The sequence below is a fragment of the Perkinsus marinus genome (assembly GCF_000006405.1).
Source record: "Perkinsus marinus ATCC 50983 genomic scaffold scf_1104296946658, whole genome shotgun sequence".
NCBI classification, from domain to species: Eukaryota; Perkinsozoa; order Perkinsida; family Perkinsidae; genus Perkinsus; species Perkinsus marinus.
In genome coordinates, this window is record NW_003210883.1 from 179,160 (window position 1) to 200,069 (window position 20,910).

Sequence of the window (20,910 nt, forward strand, 5' to 3'; positions counted from 1 at the left end):
TTCTCCTAGGCTGATTCCAGGATTTGCAAGTTTTCCAGTCCTAGGTTGAGACCTTCGGTCGCCCTGAGGCTTGCCGCCCTTCCCTTCTTTCACTGGTTCTCCAGGAAAAAATTTCCGAGTAGGACTTGACTTATGATCATCATTCTGGGGTTTAGATGTCGTTCCATCAGAGGCCTTCTGCGAGCCCTCGAACACTTTGGATGTAGGTTTTGGTCGCTCTCCTTCCCAGGGGAAGCGGTATGCAGAAGTCACTTGATAGGTACGAAGCCACGCCACCAGTGAATCATATTCAACATCCAATGGGGATAACCTTCGTTGTCTTAAATAGACAGAGTATGCCGCCGAAAGTGATCGTCCTACGTTCTTGAGTATAACAATCGCACGCTGATATGGAGAAGGATGGGTTGCTCGAAGGTACGAGCAAACATCAGTGAGGTTGCGGAAAGCCTTCGTCTCCCGTAAAAGGAAGCCGTCCAAATTCTCATTCTCACCCTGTTTGATCCCTCGCCACTCACGATAGGCCGCGTCGTAGCTGATACATGGTATTTCTCCAAGGGTCAGGTGAGCGAGGATCGAACACAACGACTGTTTCCATGCTTCGCCCCATATCGCATCATCAGTAGATCTCAGTCGAGCCGTCGCCGCTTCTCGTTGCGCTGAAGTAGGAGCTTTCCATTTGGGACCACCACCTTCTCTCAGGTCATTGAGGTTGCTGAGGAAGGAGTCGGAATATGGAGTACCAACGAAAAAGGTGATGGCAGCATCTATCCGTGGTCGTCTCGAGCTCGGCTCATCGGGTCGTGAATAGTAACAGATTAATACTGCCACTATGAGGGCTGCGTCCATAGAGTGGTAGTTCTCCAACTCCGACAAACTCTCGTAAGGCCTTCAGGAATGCCGGCCCCTGGCTCTCCGATAAGGACGTGTCCCAGCCTTTAGCAACATATCTGCGTAGACTCCACGGTGACTTGGACCACGTCCACCATCTAATGTCCTCGTATTGAGCATAATGAGTTGCCGCCAGGATCTGGTTGATCACAGATTCCTCACGGCGAGCATAACCCACAGGATTGAGGACCGACTCCAGCAGTTTCCGGGCCGAAGGTCGTTGGTGTATAGCCTCCACGAATCGTTGGTGTATAGCCTCCACGGATCCCTCTTTGATGACGGCGCCCTCGTCGATATCCTCGACCCTATCTCTGTCCCCAGCATTGGCCGATTGGTACTCCTGGGCCTCAGAGCTCTCCGCTTGTGGTAGGTTCTCCTCCTCAGCGGTACCCAGTCTCTCCTCGGAATCTTCCGACGGTGGGGGTGCAGGTCTGGATGGGGTCCTCCGGGGAGTATTACGACGTCTATTAGTGCGCCTTGGACTTGTCATCGTTCGGCTGATGGTCTAATAACTCTGTTATTCTTGATGTAACCTCTTAACTCAAGTTCTGGGTCTTTCGCTGTACCGGTATTATGGGAGTAGACTGATAGGTAGAATATCAGGCGTACGAGTCCAATAACCGAGTTAATGGAATGACAACTAACATGGATATTCGTATTAGGACGGACTGATAATAGGTTGAACTATACGACTATGACGCGAGCACAATGAACGGAACATAGCGAATTGTGATCGTAAAAAGCGCTCGTCTTAATAATCGATAACGTTCAAGACGGATAGTATCAACATAGAGCAAACTTGCTGTGTGCTCATTGCCAATAAAATAAGGGAGGAGTAAGTGAGTGTAAGAGTGCAAGAGTGCTGGCTACTCGTTTGGGCGAGTACACATCATCATACTCATTCGATGTACCTCTGTGCAACCCCTCCCATTATTACGTAGAATCTCCCTTCAGTCCAGTTCGTGCTGCTGAACGTAGTCATCCGTCACAGCTACAGTCGATGGTGCTAGTCTTATAGTCTTGCTAGTCGTTAGTTCTGATAGTACTAGCACATCCCGTCGCTTTGCTCCGGGGGATCTCTAGCTCCTGACAGGAGCCTCCTGTGGGGGCTGCGCGGCCACGCAGTTTTGTCATCACTGTATTTTCGATTTATGTGTTCACGAAGTTCGTGTTGCGCTTCACCGAGGATCTGGACTGTTGACCATGCAATCCAAAGTGCGGTGAGCAGAGATTTCGAGACCCGAATGCATGTCCAAACCAGGCTCAATTTACTTCTCATACCGCCTCTCATGGGCCTCATGAGGCCTAGCTGTTGACCTTAACCATCCTAGACACGGGTATAGGATGATCAGTGTAATCCACCACAGTATTAGAGCTCTTATCACTTCTGAACTTTGAAGGACTTCCGGAAAGAGTCTAATATGGGCGAGAATCTCTCGGAGATTGCCCCGTTCAAAGGTGAACGGGACCCTCGGTCTGCTACACGGTGACGACGTGAAGTTAAAGATCGATGTGATCATCTCGCGGCGCCTATCGTCATTTTTTTATTATACTAAACGAAGCTGTGACCCTGCTGTTTGGAAGAAGCTATGGCTCGATGATATGCGTGATATTCCCCCAACATATGATGCTTATTCTAGTGCGATTTATACACGGTGGACTAGAGCGACTAATTATGGCTTCCAGGTGACACGAGAACCTCTGCTCATGAACTGGGTTAACCTGAAGCCGCGACGAGATGAGTCTGTGGCTGACTTCGCTGAGTGACTGAGAGATCTGCGTGCTGAACGTGAGCTGCTGGATATGGCACCAAAAGATGATGAAGTCAAGGCCATTTTTCGACGAGGACTGAAGCTCGCTTTATGGGCATTAGACCGTACTAATCTGAAGGTCGACCAGTTCATCTTTAAGAGTATTAGTCGAGAAGAGGAGATGAATCGGCTTAGTATTCTTGGTAGGAGCAGTGACTCCATAAACCGAAAGGCTGATGACAAAAATAGAGGCAAGTGCAAAGCATTTGCGAGTACAGATGCTTGCCGCTTCGGCGATCGGTGCAGGTATGCTCATACCAAAGACACCTCACGTGGTGAACCGACGCGTCCTAAGGATATTTCTGATAGTCCAACTTCCACTGTGACTATAGCGCCTATTCCGAAGCCAGCTGGTGAGGCTACTTCGTTCTCGCCTTCTACGACTCGGAAAATGATATGTTACAAGTGTCGACGAGAAGGGCATATCTCTAAAAATTGCCCTATGCAGAATCTCGTAACTGATAATGCGACCGATCCTCTCAAAGCAGTGGGCTTTTACTATGTGGAGCCTATCCGAATTTTCGACTCCATGACAGTAGATTTTAAGGCCGCATCACCTGCCAATGTAGCTCAGAGTTGTTCTCTTAAGTACATTGATAGTATCCTGGCTGAGGAAATATGTTCTTGCTTGTCGACCACTATTGCAGACCTTTCTACTGCTCATGTATCATCGCAGGTGAATGATACGACTCTTAAGGCTACTAGATGCTTCAAACTATATCTTTCAACAGATAAACCAGTGTTGGGCGACCCTATTCTACAATATCTCGTATTAGACAAGCTGAGTCCTAAGGCCGTCATTGGTCTAGACGGTATGAAGCGCCTAAGCACTGAGATTGTCCTTGATGATAAGATGATGGTTCAGTTTAAGCCTCCAAAGTTGCCCGAATTGAATATTTTCCAAGATTATCACGGAGACCTTGTGGCCGTACTCAATGATGGTAAAGATATCTGGTCGAACCAGACTTATTCTACTGTGTGCCAGTTCCCCAGTGATGGTACTGCGTCAATCTAAGAGTTGTAGACGCTGTAGACGCTGCTATTGATAAGCTCAAGAACTGGCAGTCGGTGAATAGTGCTCCTGATTATAAGATGAGGGTCCGAGAGCTAGATGATAAAGACCGTGACGTACCTCAACAACGTTATTGCTTCGAGTTTTCGATTCCCATGAATGAGAATGGTAAGAGGACCCGCCAACAACAATACAACTACTCTGGTGCTATGATTGGCAAGCTGAAGCCTGAAGAACGGGAGAGTTATAAGAATGAGATTGATGGCTATCCAAGGGCAGGTTATTGACACACATTGGCGTTGTTGAAGGTCTTCTCCTCTGTATAGTCGGAGTCCTGCGCCATTCAGCGAAGGCTGGATTTCCACGTGTGCGCGAGATTGCCAATCAAGCAACGTTCAACGTTGCCACTAGTCTCAGACTAGTAGTTTTATTGTCTGATCTGTAGATCGGCAATCGGGGAATCCATGACCTGCGAATGCGCCAAAGGTTCTATGTGGCAGGGACCGCATGGCGCGAACTAGGTCTCACTTGTTGCACACCGATACGGGCCCGGCACACATTCCCCGGGTCGGGTGGGTGTGGTCAAAGCGCATCAAGCCAGTGGTGCATTGCTGCTCCACATGGAAACAAGGAGTTGTTAGGTTAAGTTCCGTAGGATGGCCGCACACATATCTTGCACGCATGTGTGCGTATGCACGTGCAGATTGTGTGCTCTTCGCGGTTCGTTCAAGGTTTGCATAGTGGTGAGGTGATTTCACTGCCGGAACGCTCCGCTAAGCTCTCAAGAAGAAGTGGTCCCGAGCACAAGTTCGAGCGCTCTGAACACTTCACGCAAGTCTTCGTTCATCCCGATATCATTGCTGTCGAGGATAGCTGGCATGAATCTAGCCCCTCTGGTTACATCCCTTACAACCGAGCTGAGTTGAAAGGGGATAGTGTAAACACAGAGGAACGAGATGTTGAAGAAATTCTCAACAAGATCAAGATCATCTCCGAAGTACTGATATTGAGTCATGAAGCCCGGCTATGCGTGCTCATGCCGTGGAACGTACTCTACAGTCTCTACTGTATTGGGCCAATCGACAAAGCCTGCAATGTTCAATTAGATATTGCTCAAGATGCCTTTCGCCGTCGATATGGTGGCAACTTTGGAGAGGCTTGTAGCGGTTGCAGCTCTCGGACTTTGATTCAATTGATGTTGCTGCAGTCCGAGTCAGCAAGATGGTCCATCAATCATTCCCTGACTTGAAGGCCCACGATAAAGTTTGAAAAGCCTCTGTGTACCACCTCCGCTCGGAGAATCATTTATCGAAAGCCTAACTATTGTCATGTATGCTTGACAGGATGTGGTTAGTTGCTTCACCTGGCACGAAACGCCTATAATGATATTTTGTCAAAAACGGCTGTTAAAGTTGTTGTAACTACTCAGTATTCTCCTACAGGGCCAGTTTTCTTAACATTCCCAAAATGAAGGAAATATAAAGAAAAAAGGCAAGGTAAGGGAGGCAAAAAAGGAAAAGCCAAAGGTAAAGGCCGCTACATGCAGTCGTAGGAACTGCTTCCAAACAACACCAAGGAGGTAACCCCTCTTTTATTGTGTCCGTGCCGGAGACAGTAAGTACCTCCCAGAAACACACAAACTCTGGCGAGAAGGGTTACGCCTTTGGCAACAGCAGGGCTATACTAAGCCTGCACGAAAAGAAGACTTGACATACACAGTTACAATGATTCTCGTGGAACAGTCACATAAAACAAGCACCTTTGTGAGACAGGTTCTTGACTACAAACCGATCAATAGGTGCTTGTTATGAGACAATGAGACAGAACACATAACCTATGATGCCAACCTTCGACAATTGCGAGCAGGATACAGCAAAGAGGGTAAACACCGAGAGAATTACCTCCTCTCGGATATTCGAAAAGCATATCTTTGCATTCAAATCGCACCAGAGTGTGCTAAGTATCAAGAGGTGCAGATAGTTGAGGAAGATGGAACCATTTCCTACTGGGAATTAGAGCGTTTGGAATACATATTGCTGCAAGAGTTATCAGAGCTGTGATTGATTTCATTCTCGGGGAAAATGAAAGCACTTTTTAAACACTTAGATGGAGGGCTGAAGCCCTTTTTCGGCAATCTGCGGGTCCCGGAATCTCAACTAAGACGTTAAAAAGGCATTGTGAGCAAACAGGTTTGGTTTCAAACCACCCGAGGAGGCTGAAACAGCCAGAGTCTCAGGCTTGCAACGTCTTTCTTACCCACAATGGAAGAAAAGAGCAACCCAACTCCTATTAAGTAAAAAAATTTTCATTTACAATCATGGGTAGCTACACTAGAGTGTTCCCACTACCCCATACTTAACTGACTAAGACCTGATGCACGAGCATTAGAGAGGTACGCGTATTTAAATAATTCTCGTGCTCACTCAAAGACACAGATATCAGCTATATCGCTATATCAGCGAGATCAGATATACGATATTAGCTAAATGCGCTCAATTATCTAAAGATGTTAAAGAACGAGGGGGTCCTGCTGTAAGAGGTTTCGCCAACCAATAGGATTGAACCGTGGATACGATGGGATCGGAAGCCGTGTTACGAGACATCAACAGCCTGGTTATTCCATGGCGTAGAGCGCTCGATGGGCATGAACCACGCTGAGACAATTGCGGCGAGAAGACCTAGTAATCAAGCGAAGGCTGGATCAGCTGAGTGTCGATTACAAATTATTGAAGACACAATAAGCCTAGCGAAGTTACAACCGTTATATCCGAGGTTCTCTCCTGATGTCACTTTGTAATAGTTCGTTATCTGCGAAAATGGCGAAAAGGTGTGATTGGCTGCCGAAGATGTAGATTTTCGACTAAGATCTTCTGGGATCTCAATCTTCGCGGGGAGATTACCAAACCACGTAGCTCTGGTCTTGATACTGCGGAAACGCGGAGCCAGAGATCAGGAAATCAGGAACGATGATAGCCGACTCGCATTGAGGATGAGAATGCATAATGAGGAAGTAGGATCTGCGCAGTCTGATCCTGGATCCTTTTTCTGAACGGGAAAGGTGAGTCAAATGATAACGGGAGAAGAGACTCTGGTCCCTACTATCAGAATGACTAGGACGAGGATCTAGGGAAGCGAGCTACAGAGGGTATTGATAGTGCCTCGAGTAATTGTGGGAGTGCTATGGAGTCGAGCGAAAAGGAGTTCTCATCAACTAACGAATAATCCAGTTTGCTACGCGAAGCTTATGAGCCAGCGGATACAGAAAACGAGTAAGATTCTGAAGAGGCTGCTATTGATGATGTAGTAACCGAATTCCTACTGACTCATCCACATCTCTGCGATTCCAAAAGCAGCCTCGAAAAAAAAATGTGACAATCGATGCCTCAGACGCTTACCTGAAGGACAAGTTTCCGCCAGTGACTATAAACATCATACAGCTCACCATCCAAGACTAGCAGGAGGACAATGTCTGGGATCGAAGATAATTGCTTCATTGGAGCTATATGACATAGTGTCTGCTTAATTCTTGTCTTCCATAAGTGATGACAGCATAGCCGCGGTAACTTCTGATGCCTGTCACGGTGTAGCAGCTGACGATGCTTTTCTGTCAGCTTTTGCCACTTTTCCGATACTCAATTCCTCCTGACATCCCATTGTGTAGAGGTATAGTGGTTTGGGTGGTTGCCATGGGGAAAGATATGTTCCTACTAGGTTAGTAGACTGGTTTGTCAGATTTCTGTTTCTCGCGTACCAGTGCTAGACGTGATCACTAGTGCGGGTTTATACATTTGATCACTAGTGCGGCTTTGGGTGGTTCAGTGGAGGCCTTTATAGCATCGTCAGTTCTGTCATAATGTATTTGGTTCAGACCATAGCTCGAACTATGACTTACATATGCGACGATGATGTAAAAGGCGCCATCGGGAAAACCAACAGCACCAGAGTGTCAACTCTCAGGGGTGTTTAGTCGCCGCAAATAGTGCGGATTATGGCTTGTTACCATCCCCAGAACTACTCTCAGTAGTACTCTGGAATATACTCAGTGATCTCTTTCTTTGGTCTGACACGTGACAACCTCCCCTCCCCAGACATGATGGATGATGTTGTTCTGCAATTGCTCCTCGTCTATTGCACTGCTCCTTAATCGAAAAGCCGCATTTGATCTCCCGCAGGAATGTCCGGTAAATTTGAGTAAACTCGATTAAGTTCGAGGAACACATGAGATGTCATGATGTAATGAAGAGGGGGACGGTGTCTCCGAGGGCACAAACGGAGGTACAGCTCATCTGTTCAGTGATAGTGCCCTCACCGAGTCGTTCACAGAGGCCGAAGCTACCTGATTCCGGGTGTTAGGAGACACCGTCGGAATCCTCAGTTTTCCATAGTACGCGACATATCAGCTAAAACATTCACGTAAATGAACAACACGAACTCGGAAAAGCCCAATGGGAGACACCGTTTGAAAGCTGACGCATGGACACCGAGCGCGGTTTCTGACTTGTCGAAACAGCAGCCGTCGGTGAGAGCTGCTCAAACAAGCAACATGAAAATCAGTGACACAGATACATACATATCATGGAAGGGATACGCCAACGAGTCACTCGGCGAAGTGAAACACGCCAACGGCAGCTAACAATTCGAGATAAGATAGTATCTTCACAGCTCAAGACATCTGAACTTCAGATGACCTGAAGGTCCTCGTGGACGTTCAACTTCACACCGCAGATCAGTGTGAATCCACCAAAACAGTTCACAGAATACCATAGAACAGGTGAAGGCTGGCCCGCTCGAACCAACTGCCGCACAAGCTTGTAGGGATGTCTCTGACGCCCAAAGACTTCTGTCCCCTCATCTGGCGCCCCATGTGTAGCATAAAAAAACAAGGGGCGATCTGACTACGACATGGTATGTAAGGTAGCATATACCCAGGTTTATCATAGAGGACTGTAGCTAGTTCTAGGAACTCGGTTTCCGTTTTTTCTCCGGATAGACGTCGAGTGAGTCTTTCCCAAGTTGAGAGTGATAGCTTCGCTTTGACTAAAGCAGACAGAGTTCTTGTTGCAGTACAGCGTTCATTATCTGCGAGAGGAATCAGTACGGTTCCGGGCGGCACTTGTTTATGCTATCCGTCTTGAACGTTATCGATTATTAAGACGAGCGCTTTTTACGATCACAATTTGCTATGTTCCGTTCAGTGTGCTCGCGTCATAGTCGTATAGTCCAACCTATCATCAGTCCGTCCTAATACGAATATCCATGTTAGTCGTCATTTCACTAACTCGGTTATTGGACTCGTACGCCTGACATTCTACCTATCAGTCTACTCCCATAATACCGGTACAGCAAAAGACCCAGAACTTGAGTTAAGAGGTTACATCAGTACGTCACGGTGGTGTACAAGTTAAGCGAAGTCACTAGTGTATACCACTCAGGACTTGGCAGTGAATCATTCACAAAACACCAAATATACTAGTCGACAGCGTCAGAGAGCTGTTTCTCAGCAACAGGCTGTTGCCAACAGCTAACCCTGACAAACACCCCAACCACTGTACCACTAATTGACGTTGGAGGAGGAGTTGGGTGAAGGTTCTGCAAGGGAGCAAGTTCAACGACTGTACAACGCAATGGGGGAAATGGCGCTCGCCGCATTCAACTTTGTATAGGTGGCACCAGATTGGGTAGTTACGTACTTCGGAAAGCGCAACAAGCTCACGCTTCCGAGCATGAAGAATTAAATGTTGGTAGCAGATTATCGGATAAAGCCTATGAGACTACAGGTTGCACCTGTGTAGTGATTCTGCTCCAACTACGATATGAACAATATTCTTTTTGTACTGGTACAGGGGCCCTCGTCTAGTCATAGTAGTACTACGGTAGTACGTCACGGTGGTGTACAAGTTAAGCAAAGTCACTAGTGTATACCACTCAGGACTTGGCAGTGGATCATTCGCAAAACACCAAATATACGACTAGTCGGGAGCGTCAGAGAGCCGTTTCACAGCAACAGGCTGTTGCCAACAGCTAACCCTGACAAACACCCCAACCACTGTACCACTAATTGACGTTGGAGAAGAAGTTGAGTCAGAATTCTTGCGGAGAGCGATTGAGCGAGTCGGCTCATGAAATGGGCACCATTCATCTTGCGACGACCGAGAAAGCTCTCTCCAGGTCGAAAATTGTTCCAAAATACTTGGCGTGATAACATTCAATACAGCATCTTCCAGAGCATGACCAATTAAACTAAATATAGTACTCCGGTCTAAAAGAACCATCACTGAGTCTTTCCAATATCTTTCTCATTCTCAATCAATACCTTGCTCATCAATAATCATCCTTCCAGTTTCCTCTGGACGTATAGGCTGTCGTGTTTTAGAATCTCGAGCGAGCTGCTCACCGACCTTATTAGCGAGATCAAATATATGGGCCTCTGCCCGGTCACGACTCTCCATCGCTGAATCGCGCCGATGTCGACGACGATGGCTTCCTTTTGTTCTGGTTGCGGCAGAACGAGTTCTCCTGGATGGAGGTCCATTTATGGAGCAAGGTCAGTGACGGCTAAGACCGTTGTGTAGAGGGGGAAGGCAATTTAGCGTCCCAAAGAGCGCTAGATTAGTCGAGCGCTCGCCGGGAGCGCTTGTAGAGGATACATTTCGCAAGTAAGGCAACTGTTTTACTGGTCCATCTATCCTGATGGGCTACTTGCCTCAGGACCAAAGGCAGTATTGATGAAGTTAATCGTACCGTCAAAGTCACCTGGGTGAAATCAGGAGTTCTCGACGTGCAGAGGTGAGCTCTCATTCTTCACGGTGTTTAGCCGAGTGTTACTGATGCCTCTATCTTCATTAATGTTTTTCTTCAGCGTGGTGGCTCTCGGGAGAGTAAGGTTTAGTTGCTTTCCTTCGTTGCCCCGATGCCACATGTCCGCTGTAGATCTGTGTTATACTGTACACTCTGATGTACCTATTGGTTTCGCTGAAGATATAGACCTCTTCAACTCTCCTGCATAGCCTAAGGCTAGTAGGTATGAAGATGGTAGTCCTCTTCCTGCTGACGAACCGGCCGATCGTCGTTGGACAGGTCAAAAGAAAAAAAAACTAGGTATCACAGATACTGTGTTAGATTTTCTAGTGTCTCGACTAGATGCGGCTATGATCCCGATTTACAGCGTTCTACGTCGAATGGATGTATAAACTGGTCGTGTTAGAGGAGTCACCGAAGCAGAGTGTAGGACATTTGTCGAAGTCTCATCTTCTATCGAAACCTGGCAGAGAGGATGTGGCTTTACGACCGATCGATAACTATCGTCGATCTGGACTTAGCGCCCAGTTGAGGAAGGATACACTCTCTATTCTCTACTAATGCACAAGTATTGGAAAGTCGAACTGGTGTGAGTCTGGTGTCCTCAAGGCTTCAGTACATGAGATGAATTTACTGAAGAGAGTTGATGTATGCTGTTTAATCGACTCACGTATACATGTATCATAGTTGGAGACATCGTCAATGTCGATTGTCACATTGTTATAGTGGTTGGTCGGTTGAGTTGGACATCGCTCCTGTTAGAGGAGTCCTGTATAACACCATCAAGTTCCGAGTCAAGCATCCCTATATATTGCTCGATGGAATGGCTTACGTAGTGTAAATATCTCATCTGCTCCGGAAACCGATTTTCTAGAACTAGCTACAGTCCTCTATGATAAACCTGGGTATATGCTACCTTACATACCATGTCGTAGTCAGATCGCCCCTTCTTTTTTTATGCTACACATGGGGCGCCAGATGAGGAAACAGAAGTCTTTGGGCGTCAGAGACATCCTTACAAGGTTGTGCGGCAGTTGGTTCGAGCGGGCCAGCCTTCACCTGTTCTATGGTATTCTGTGAACTGTTTTGGTGGATTCACACTGATCTGTGGTGTGAAGTTGAACGTCCACGAGGACCTTCAGATCATCTGAAGTTCAGAAGTCTTGAGCTGTGAAGATACTATCTTATCTCGAATTGTTAGCTGCCGTTGGCGTGTTTCACTTTGCCGAGTGACTCGTTGGCGTATCCCTTCCATGATATGTATGTATCTGTGTCACTGATTTTCATGTAGTACTACTACGACTAGACGAGGGCCCCTGTACCAGTACAAAAAGAATATTGTTCATATCGTAGTTGGAGCAGAATCACTACACAGGTGCAACCTGTAGTCTCATGGGTTTTATCTGATAATCTGCTACCAACGTTTAATTCTTCATGCTCGGAAGCGTGAGCTTGTTGCGCTTTCCGAAGTACGTAACTACCCAATCTGGTGCCACCTATACAAAGTTCAATGCGGCGAGCGCCATTTCCCCCATTGCGTTGTACAGTCGTTGAACTTGCTCCCTTGCAGAACCTTCACCCAACTCCTCCTCCAACGTCAATCAGTGGTACAGTGGTTGGGGTGTTTGCCAGGGTTAGCTGTTGGCAACAGCCTGTTGCTGAGAAACAGCTCTCTGACGCTGTCGACTAGTCGTATATTTGGTGTTTTGTGAATGATTGACTGCCAAGTCCTGAGTGGTATACACTAGTGACTTCGCTTAACTTGTACACCACCGTGACGTACTGATGTAACCTCTTAACTCAGGTTCTGGGTCTTTTGCTGTACCGGTATTATGGGAATAGACTGATAGGTAGAATGTCAGGCGTACGAGTCCAATAACCGAGTTAGTTAAATGACGACTAACATGGATATTCGTATTAGGACGGACTGATGATAGGTTGGACTATACGACTATGACGCGAGCACACTGAACGGAACATAGCGAATTGTGATCGTAAAAGGCGCTCGTCTTAATAATCGATAACGTTCAAGACGGATAGCATGAACAAGTGCCGCCCGGAACCGTACTGGTTCCTCTCGCAGATAATGAACGCTGTACTGCAACAGGGACTCTGTCTGCTTTAGTCAAAGCGAAGCTGTCACTCTCAACTTGGGAAAGACTCACTCGACGTCTATCCGGAGAAAAAACCCGCTCCAGAAGTAAACTTGAATCGGCTACGGTTACGATCCGTATACAACGGCTTGAACTTACCCGAACAAAGGTCATGAACAATAATGTCAACCCAGGTAGGACCAACAGCCAGAATTTTTGCGAGTACAAGGTGGATCAGCACCGACATTCACCACGATGAACTCATCCTTACGGAGACCACCAATGGATCCTGGTAATGAGTGTAGTGGTTGATCAACCAAGGTGATATCCTCCCTCCTCAGTGATATCTGAGATATAGGAACTCTCTTCACCTCCTTGGTGTCGTTGTCTAGATATTTTATCCAACAAGTACGGAAGTTGGGATATAGATACCATGTAATCATGTAATCATGTAATGGAGGGGAGTCAGAGTCATAGCCGGACGGTTGTAGCCCAGAAGGAGGAGTACATACGACGGCTTCACGAATCTCCAAATTCTTCTTCCACGTAATCTTGGTACCTGGTTTTAATAGCTCAGTAGCACCAGAGGTTTGTAGAACATTAGCATTAGCGCATGCTCCTCCGAAGCGAAGGTAGCCCTTCTCATCGAGGTAAGATTGACATAGCTCTTCGATAGACTCATGGGGATACTCCTCGATCTCATCGGTAAATAAGCGGATTGGGCCACGAGACTGACCGAGTGCACAGTCAGAAGGGGTAGGTGACGGACCACAGTGGTTGTGATAGTAACAACTGAGGTGTAGGGCATAATCCCACGGCAACGAAGCTGGTAGTTTCTCCATCAATGACTTCAGGCGTCCCACTGTTCTATCACTCAATCCATTAGACTGAGGGTTAGCCGGTAGAGAGAAGGAGTAGTTTATACCTGAAGCTGAGGTCAGCAGCTCGGTTAAACGTGCCCTATATGCGGGACTCTGCCGGCAGGTAGGACCAAGCATCGCCGAAACAGACCCTTCACGAAGCAGAGTTTGTACATTATGCCATCCGAGTCGACGAGGAACACACTTTCCTGATGGAGCCTACCGGAAATTGCCTGGTAGAGCTCAGGAAGAGGTATATTATTGACCTTCGTCTCACGATCGTACAACGCAACCAGGTGTGGTTTCACAGTGGCCAGCGCGGAAAAGAAGCTCGACGGGTCATCCTCCTCGTCGGTCTCCACCGTTCGTCACGGTTCGTTGTCATCGTCAGGACGGTGAGATAAGACGAAAGCTGGATACCAGGCTCGTAGTGATTCATCTCCTACAAGACAGGATTCGTTAAACGGGAATAATCCACAGCAGACATGTTCCCTTGGTAGAAGGTTATCTTCTAGGGGAAAAGTCTCCGACTGCCAAAGGATGACCGAGTAGCTCGCTCCATTCTCAGGGAAGATCTGGCCGTCAACTAACCTCAAAAACAGATCGCACCAGAAGTTTTTCTCACCAGAGATATAGAGATACTCGACAGGAATGGCGCTATACTCGGCGGTAAGGTCATACCAGTTGAGCCATCTACTGCGTTGTGTCGGAGGCGCGTCTTCAGGTAATGGTCGTCGTGCCACTCTCTCTAGCGATGCGGTATTATCCGACAGTGTCACGACACGGGGGTTGCCACTGGTAGGAGGAAACAATGACACTATTATAGACTAAGCATAATAGAGAAACACTCCGACAAATTCTCTATCATAGTTCATCCAGTTTTTTCCAGCAGGTGTGAGCTTGTGTGAGTTACTCCACACGAGTCGGTCGTGACGTCTAAAGGTTTCATCTCCATTGGACTTCAGGTCGTCGATCGCACTCCTAGGGATTCTCCACAAAGAGGCGTTGGTACTCACTGGACTCGTATCAGCTACTATCACCCAGACCAAATCAGGTTACAGTATTTCTCCGATACGGTGCCAAGACACTAACTGCTTATGAATAAAACGTGACAGACTTTGCCACTGCTCCTTCTGCTCATCAGTCAGGTTAATCCGAGTCGACCGACGAGAAGTAGAGTGTAAACCGCGTAAGGTAGTGAACGGTTCGAGCAGAGACGACAGACAATCCTCAGCACGGTTAGTGATAAATGCTGATTTGCCGTAATTTAGTAGACCTAGACGTGATCGTAGACCTCCGACCGTGGTAGGAGGATGTTCTACGATTTGGTAGAGCATCTGCTGTGTCTTCTCGCTAAGGGACCATCCCAAAGGGCTCAGAAAGCTTGAGCTTTAGAAAGTCTACGGTAGTTGATGGTGGTTGTCATTTACGGACAGGCACCTCACAACGAGCATATTCCAGGATATCGATGACCACATTGTAAAGCCATCGACAAGCAGCTTCTTCATGGTGATGGATGAGAACATCGTTGAAGTAGGTTATTATCGCCTCGTCGTTCAGGGTGTACTCGGGCAGACCGGTTCGTAGTGCCAAAGCCAAACCATAACACCATCATGCAGCAGAGCGGACCCATCCCATGATAAGAGCTTTATGAAGAAAGTAACGAGTCTTTATCTCGCCTGTACGGTCGTCTGGAAGCTGAACAGCTGCACCGAGTAGTGGTGACGAATCTTCATCATAGTGCATTCTCCAGTATGCCGCCTTGACGCCCACAGTGGCAAAGAACCGAGACGGCTTCTCGCGGTTAGTCACGCGACCGTCTTTGGACCACGGGATACTCCGAAGAACATCATCGACAGAAGAGAGGTATTGTTTCCAGTCTCCTCCCAGAGGAGCCGTTGCAACATTGGCTTTGCGAGAATCAACCACCATGCGATAGCGGTCGGCGACATTCTCCTTGGTGAGGGGTTCCTCAGTGACGTTCCCAGGTTTGGGTACTAAGAAGAGTGGGTTGAAGTGTGTGTTACGGAAGTACTTGTATGAATTTGGGGTTATCTCTTCCAAAATACCGTCTTCCTCCATGGACTTGACGAGCCATGCTGCCGCCTTCCGCTCAGTATCATTTTTGAGCGGGTAGGTACACCGACCAGGTTTAGGTATGCACACACCTTCACGCCTAATTGCCTTGACCACCGGGAGATCACAGCCCTTGAGCCGCTGGGCGATGAGTTTTTTCGCCTTCTCGGATAAGTCGCCGATACGCAAAGTTGATTCTTCAGAGGGCTTCGGGACTGGCCTCGAAGTTGCCGCCATTGCAGCATTGTTGACCTCCACCAACCGACCAGATAGGTTTAACGCCTCCAAAGATACGGTAAGAATAGGGAAGTCTAGGTTTAGGCCTACTTTCTGGATAGATACCAAACCAAGAAGTATCATCGGAGATTCTGTATCGAGGAGCTTTCTAGGATACACCAATCCCTCGAGCTTACAAGCTGCTCCGAAGATCGAACATTTCAGAGAGATCTTGGAGGTTAAGGTGACAGTCGCACCGATACCTTGAATAAGACAAGGCCGATCCAGAGCTTGTATGCTATGCTTGACCCCGAGGTTAACGATGGTATCCTCAGGTATCAGGGTGTGAACACTGCCACTATCGAGAACTAATAGGACCTCCCACCGTAACTGGTAACTGGGACTGCTACCATCCTGCCGCCAGCTGCGTGAAAAGCCGAGAACACGATGTCGGGATTCTCTTCGACAGACTCGACGTCAACACTCTCCTCGACGGTCTCTCCCTCTTGCGATGTAACGACGGCGGCTACCACTCGCTTCTTGGGTAAATCGCCCGACTTAGCTGGGTGCAACTCTGGGTGCAAGGCCCAGCAGATGTCCTTATTGTGACCTCGTCGTCTACAGTGTGGACAGCGCGGACTTTTCGACGCCTCTTCTCCGGGCTGATTCCAGGATTTGGACGTTTTTCAGTCCTAGGTTGAGACCTTCGGTCGCCCTGAGGCTTGCCGCTATTCCCTTCTTTCACTGATTCTCCAGGAGGGAATTTTCGAGCTTGGTTTTAAATGTCGCTCCATCAGAGGCCTTTTGCGAGCTCTCGACCACTTTGGATGTAGGTTTCGGTCGCTCTCCTTCCCAGGGAAAGCGGTATGCCGAGGTCACTTGATAGGTACGAAGCCACGCCACCAGTGAATCGTATTCAACATCCAATGGGAATAACCTTCTTGTCTTAAATAGACAGAGTAAGCCGTCGAAAGTTCTTGAGTATAATAACCGCACGCTGATATGAAGAAGGATGGGTTGCTCGAAGGTAAGAGCAAACATCAGTGAGGTTGCGGAAAGCCTTCGTCTCCCGTAAAAGGAAGCCGTCCAAATTCTCATTCTCACCCTGCTTGATGATCAAGCCTTGATCACTCGCCACTCACGGTAGGCCGCGTCGTAGCTGATACATGGTATTTCTCCAAGAGTCAGGTGAGCGAGGATTGAACACAACAACTGCTCCCACGCTTTGCCCCATATCGCATCATCAGTAGATCCCAGCCGAGCCCGCGCCGCTTCTCGTTGCGTTGAAGTAGGAGCTTTCCATTTGGGACCACCACCTTTTCTCAGGTCATTGAGATTGCTGAGGAAGGAGTCGGAATATGGAGTACCAACGAAAAAGTTGATGGCAGCATCTATCCGTGGTCGTCTCGAGCTCGGCTCATCGTGTCGAGAATAGTAACAGATCAATACTGCCGCTATGAGGGCTGCGTCCATAGAGTAGTAGTTCTCTAACTCCGACACAAACTCTCGTAAGGCCTTCAGGAATGCCGTCCCCTGGCTCTCCGATAAGGACTTGTCCCAGCCTTTAGCAACATATCTGCTTAGACTCCACGGTGACTTGGACCACGTCCACCATCTGATGTCCTCGTAACCACGCCATTGGGCATACTGAGTTGCCGCCAGGATCTGGTTGATCATAGACTCCTCACGGCGAGCATAACCCACGGGATTCAGGACCGACTCCAGCAGTTTGCGGGCCGAAAGTCGTTGGTGTGTAGCCTCCAAGGATCCCTCTTTGATGACGACGCCCTCGTCAATATCCTCGACCCTATCTCTGTCCCCAGTATTGGCCGATTGGTACTCCTGGGCCTCAGAGCTCTCCGCTTGTGGTAGGTTCTCCTCCTCAGCGGTACCCAGTCTCTCCTCGGAATCTTCCGACGGTGGGGGTGCAGGTCTGGATGAGGTCCTCCGGGGAAATGACAACTAACATGGATATTCGTATTAGGACGGACTGATAATAGGTTGGACTATACGACTATGACGCGAGCACAATGAACGGAACATAGCGAATTGTGATCGTAAAAAGCGCTCGTCTTGATAATCGATAACGTTCAAGACGGATAGTATCAACAGTACTACCGTAGTACTACTACGACTAGACGAGGGCCCCCATTTCAAACGCCCCGCCCTCTGTACAGTAGCCTGGCCTACGTCGCCGTTCTAGTCGGGTGGCTTGACGATGGCCATCAACCACACTGGACTACACCGTTTCGGTACTATATACATCTTCAGAAGATGCCTCAACCCGAACTTGAGGAGCCTCACCATACTACGCAGACAATGATGCAATCGCAAGCTTACCACCCAGTACAGCCGGCTAGGAACGCAACGTGATACTGAACTAAAAACACTTCAATTGAATGATTGGCCGCGAAGTTGAGTGATAGCTCGTCAACTTCATACCATTCAGCTGGGACTTGTTGCCGGTAACGGGATCGTGAGGAAACGCGACACAGTGTCTGCTATCGAGTTCCGCTCCCGTTGTTTATAAGTACACTCAATCTGGCAGCGCGAGAACCCCACCGGCATCACTATCTCGTTGAGAGAAGCCGACCTGGCCTTGAGCTTGCGTAGGACACCCCTTGTGGCCGAATTATTCGTGAGGCAGTGTACGTATCCCACACGCTGCCGACCATACTCCAGAACTTTGAGAGCGACTCCGACGACTGCTAATTCCAATAAATTGATGTCACCTGCCAGAAACTTGGCTCGTGCCTGCCCGAGCAGGGGTGAAGCACCCCACCATTTCACCAACAGCGACCACAGCTCATCGTCATCTGTATCGTTAATATTGAACCACCATGTCTTGTCTCTCGCGCTCAATAGAAAAAGCACACTCGCCATCCCCCCTAAGCAAGCATCAGTGCGAACACACCACGTCGGAATACCAGAACCCGGAACCGTAGTGTCTGGACTGGCCACATACAGTATGCTGCATTGTCCATGTTCCCCGAACAAATCACCCAAAGAGCGTAATTTCCCACTCTCTCCTCCGAAGTCGACAAGGTTCGTAGATTATGCTTTGCTGCCACCGCTGTTAATTCCCTAATCACATTCAGCTCCCGGGCTAGAGGTCTCGCTATCTGAGCCGCCCATGATAAACGCCCCTCTAGCCGGTTGAGAACCTTGACCGACTTGAAAGCACAAAACAGCTCAATCCCCTCACAAATTTGTTCGATCTTGACTGATGAGCTCGAAGGATAATGCTATCCCCCTCTCCATTCAGTGCTGTCTCGATATCCAGAATAATAGCTCCCTCCGCACCGGAGAATCCGCTGGTATTTTCACCTTCTTGAATGAAATGGGTAACCCTACCATTACCAATACCAACAACGTGAGGCATGCAGCAAACTGCGCATGTCTCGGCAGTGCCGAGGCGGCACAGATGCAGACACATCATCCACATATAGCATCGAGCGAAATCAGAAGCGAAACTCTCCTCATCTGACTTTCTTAGTCGTCCGATCCAATCGACTTAAACCGTTCCGGCAAATCTAGGATCGCTAGCGCTACCGCTAGCAGCCGCTTCGTAACTCTGAAGCCAACCGCCGCTCCTCTACAGAATATGTTTTGGACTAGTGATCAGTCCGAAACAGCAAAGCGAACCTCATTAGCTACCTTCACATGTGGCCGCCATTTGTTAGCCATTTCAGTCTGGCCTTCCCTGTCCGCTGCCATGAAGCGCGAAATGAAGTCTTCATGCTCCCTCATAAAGTCTCGGACAGTCTCGCGCAGTATTCCGACAATACTCAACACTCCCTGCCAATTTTTCTTCTGCAAACGAGAGTCTCGTTACGAGACGTGGTCCCGCTGCGTCACCCATGGTGCCCCGGCACCATCTCTGCGTTCGTTGGTCGGGACAGCCCCTTTCAGCGCCTCCAACTCAATTTGCCACGAATGCGACGCCCTCGTCATTCTTCGAGCATTCCGGCGTTTTTCTTGTGCTGCCGACCTTGCGTGAGGCATAATATCCACACACAAGACTACTAAAGAGGAACATTGTTTGCCGCTAAGCCGATATGAAACAACCGATATAAGCGACCGTTCGCTCATGCGTAACTAAAGAATCTCATAGCTCCGAAACAATCCTGCTGAGAGTCTACGGATAGCCTTACTTTTGCAGCGCATACAATCTCTCTTATCCGTGCAGCGGACTTCGCTGCCTCATCTTTCAGCCGCTCTTCAGTATATATGTTAATCATATATATCTCAATCTATGGGGTTTCTCGATTCAGGTGTGATGTGATGGTGGTCGGAATCTAATATCCGACGAGGTCCTCATATGGTCAGCATCACATGGAGTCGTTGTGAGCACCAATGGGAGCAACAGCCCGTTATGAGAGACGACATGCAATGGTGTCGTCTGCCTTGCGTAAATATATGTTGGATATGCAATATGGTATAGGAGCACCTTATATACAATCTACATTTGCTCTTGCTGCTCTGCCTCAGGATCGACTTGGCAGTTATGGTCTTGCTTGGTATGGTTCAAAGAATTTATGCCCTCACTATGCCCTTGATGCATGGTGGGTTGCCAAGGCCGCCGGTTTCGTTGACTGAACTTAATCTTCATGATGATTGGTCGAGACAAGGTGTTTTTGGTAAGATTAATTTAGCCGAGTCTGGCAGCGAAGGAGATGGAAATTCAACTCTGGCTCCAGTGATCCTCTAACCATTTACACTTAACCAGGGGAACTTTGATAGAGTTAGTCGACTAGGTGGTGTGGAGAGGACCGAAGACTTGCAGGGCTCCCCCCTGAAGCTTCGGTCACGGGACAGGTGCCCGACTAGGTGGTGTCGTATCAACGACTCACGTCTCACACGGGTCTGTCCCGTCACCCAGTCCACTAAGAAAAAAAAAACTGTCAGTTACTAATAACTTTCCTTCGGAATCCTCGGATTATTGAAGCATCTGCGAGCGACCAAGCTCGCTCGCCCATCGAATCACTTCCTCTGGAGTTGACCCTAGCCTCTGGCGAGACTTTCCATCAACTCTGGCTCCAGTGATCCTCTAACCATTTACACTTAACCAGGGGAACTTTGATAGAGTTAGTCGACTAGGTGGTGTGGAGAGGACCGAAGACTTGCAGGGCTCCCCCCTGAAGCTTCGGTCACGG

The 20,910-nt window shown here is 48.3% G+C and overlaps 3 protein-coding genes across 3 annotated transcripts; 1 reads left to right on the forward strand and 2 right to left on the reverse strand.

The window, feature by feature from the left end:
* Positions 1-3,141: 3,141 nt before the first annotated feature.
* Positions 3,142-3,998, forward strand: Pmar_PMAR011122 (hypothetical protein; the record flags this gene model as incomplete). The annotated part of the gene is made up of 2 exons (XM_002779615.1): positions 3,142-3,691; positions 3,733-3,998. 2 exons carry the CDS (start codon positions 3,142-3,144, stop codon positions 3,996-3,998), a joined length of 816 nt encoding a protein of 271 aa, XP_002779661.1.
* An 8,789-nt stretch (positions 3,999-12,787) lies between these two features.
* On the reverse strand, positions 12,788-13,444 carry Pmar_PMAR011123 (hypothetical protein; the record flags this gene model as incomplete). The annotated part of the gene is made up of 1 exon (XM_002779616.1): positions 12,788-13,444. One exon carries the CDS (start codon positions 13,442-13,444, stop codon positions 12,788-12,790), a length of 657 nt encoding a protein of 218 aa, XP_002779662.1.
* Positions 13,445-15,073: 1,629 nt separating this feature from the next.
* On the reverse strand, positions 15,074-15,775 carry Pmar_PMAR011124 (hypothetical protein; the record flags this gene model as incomplete). The annotated part of the gene is made up of 1 exon (XM_002779617.1): positions 15,074-15,775. One exon carries the CDS (start codon positions 15,773-15,775, stop codon positions 15,074-15,076), a length of 702 nt encoding a protein of 233 aa, XP_002779663.1.
* Between the last annotated feature and the right edge of the window lie 5,135 nt (positions 15,776-20,910).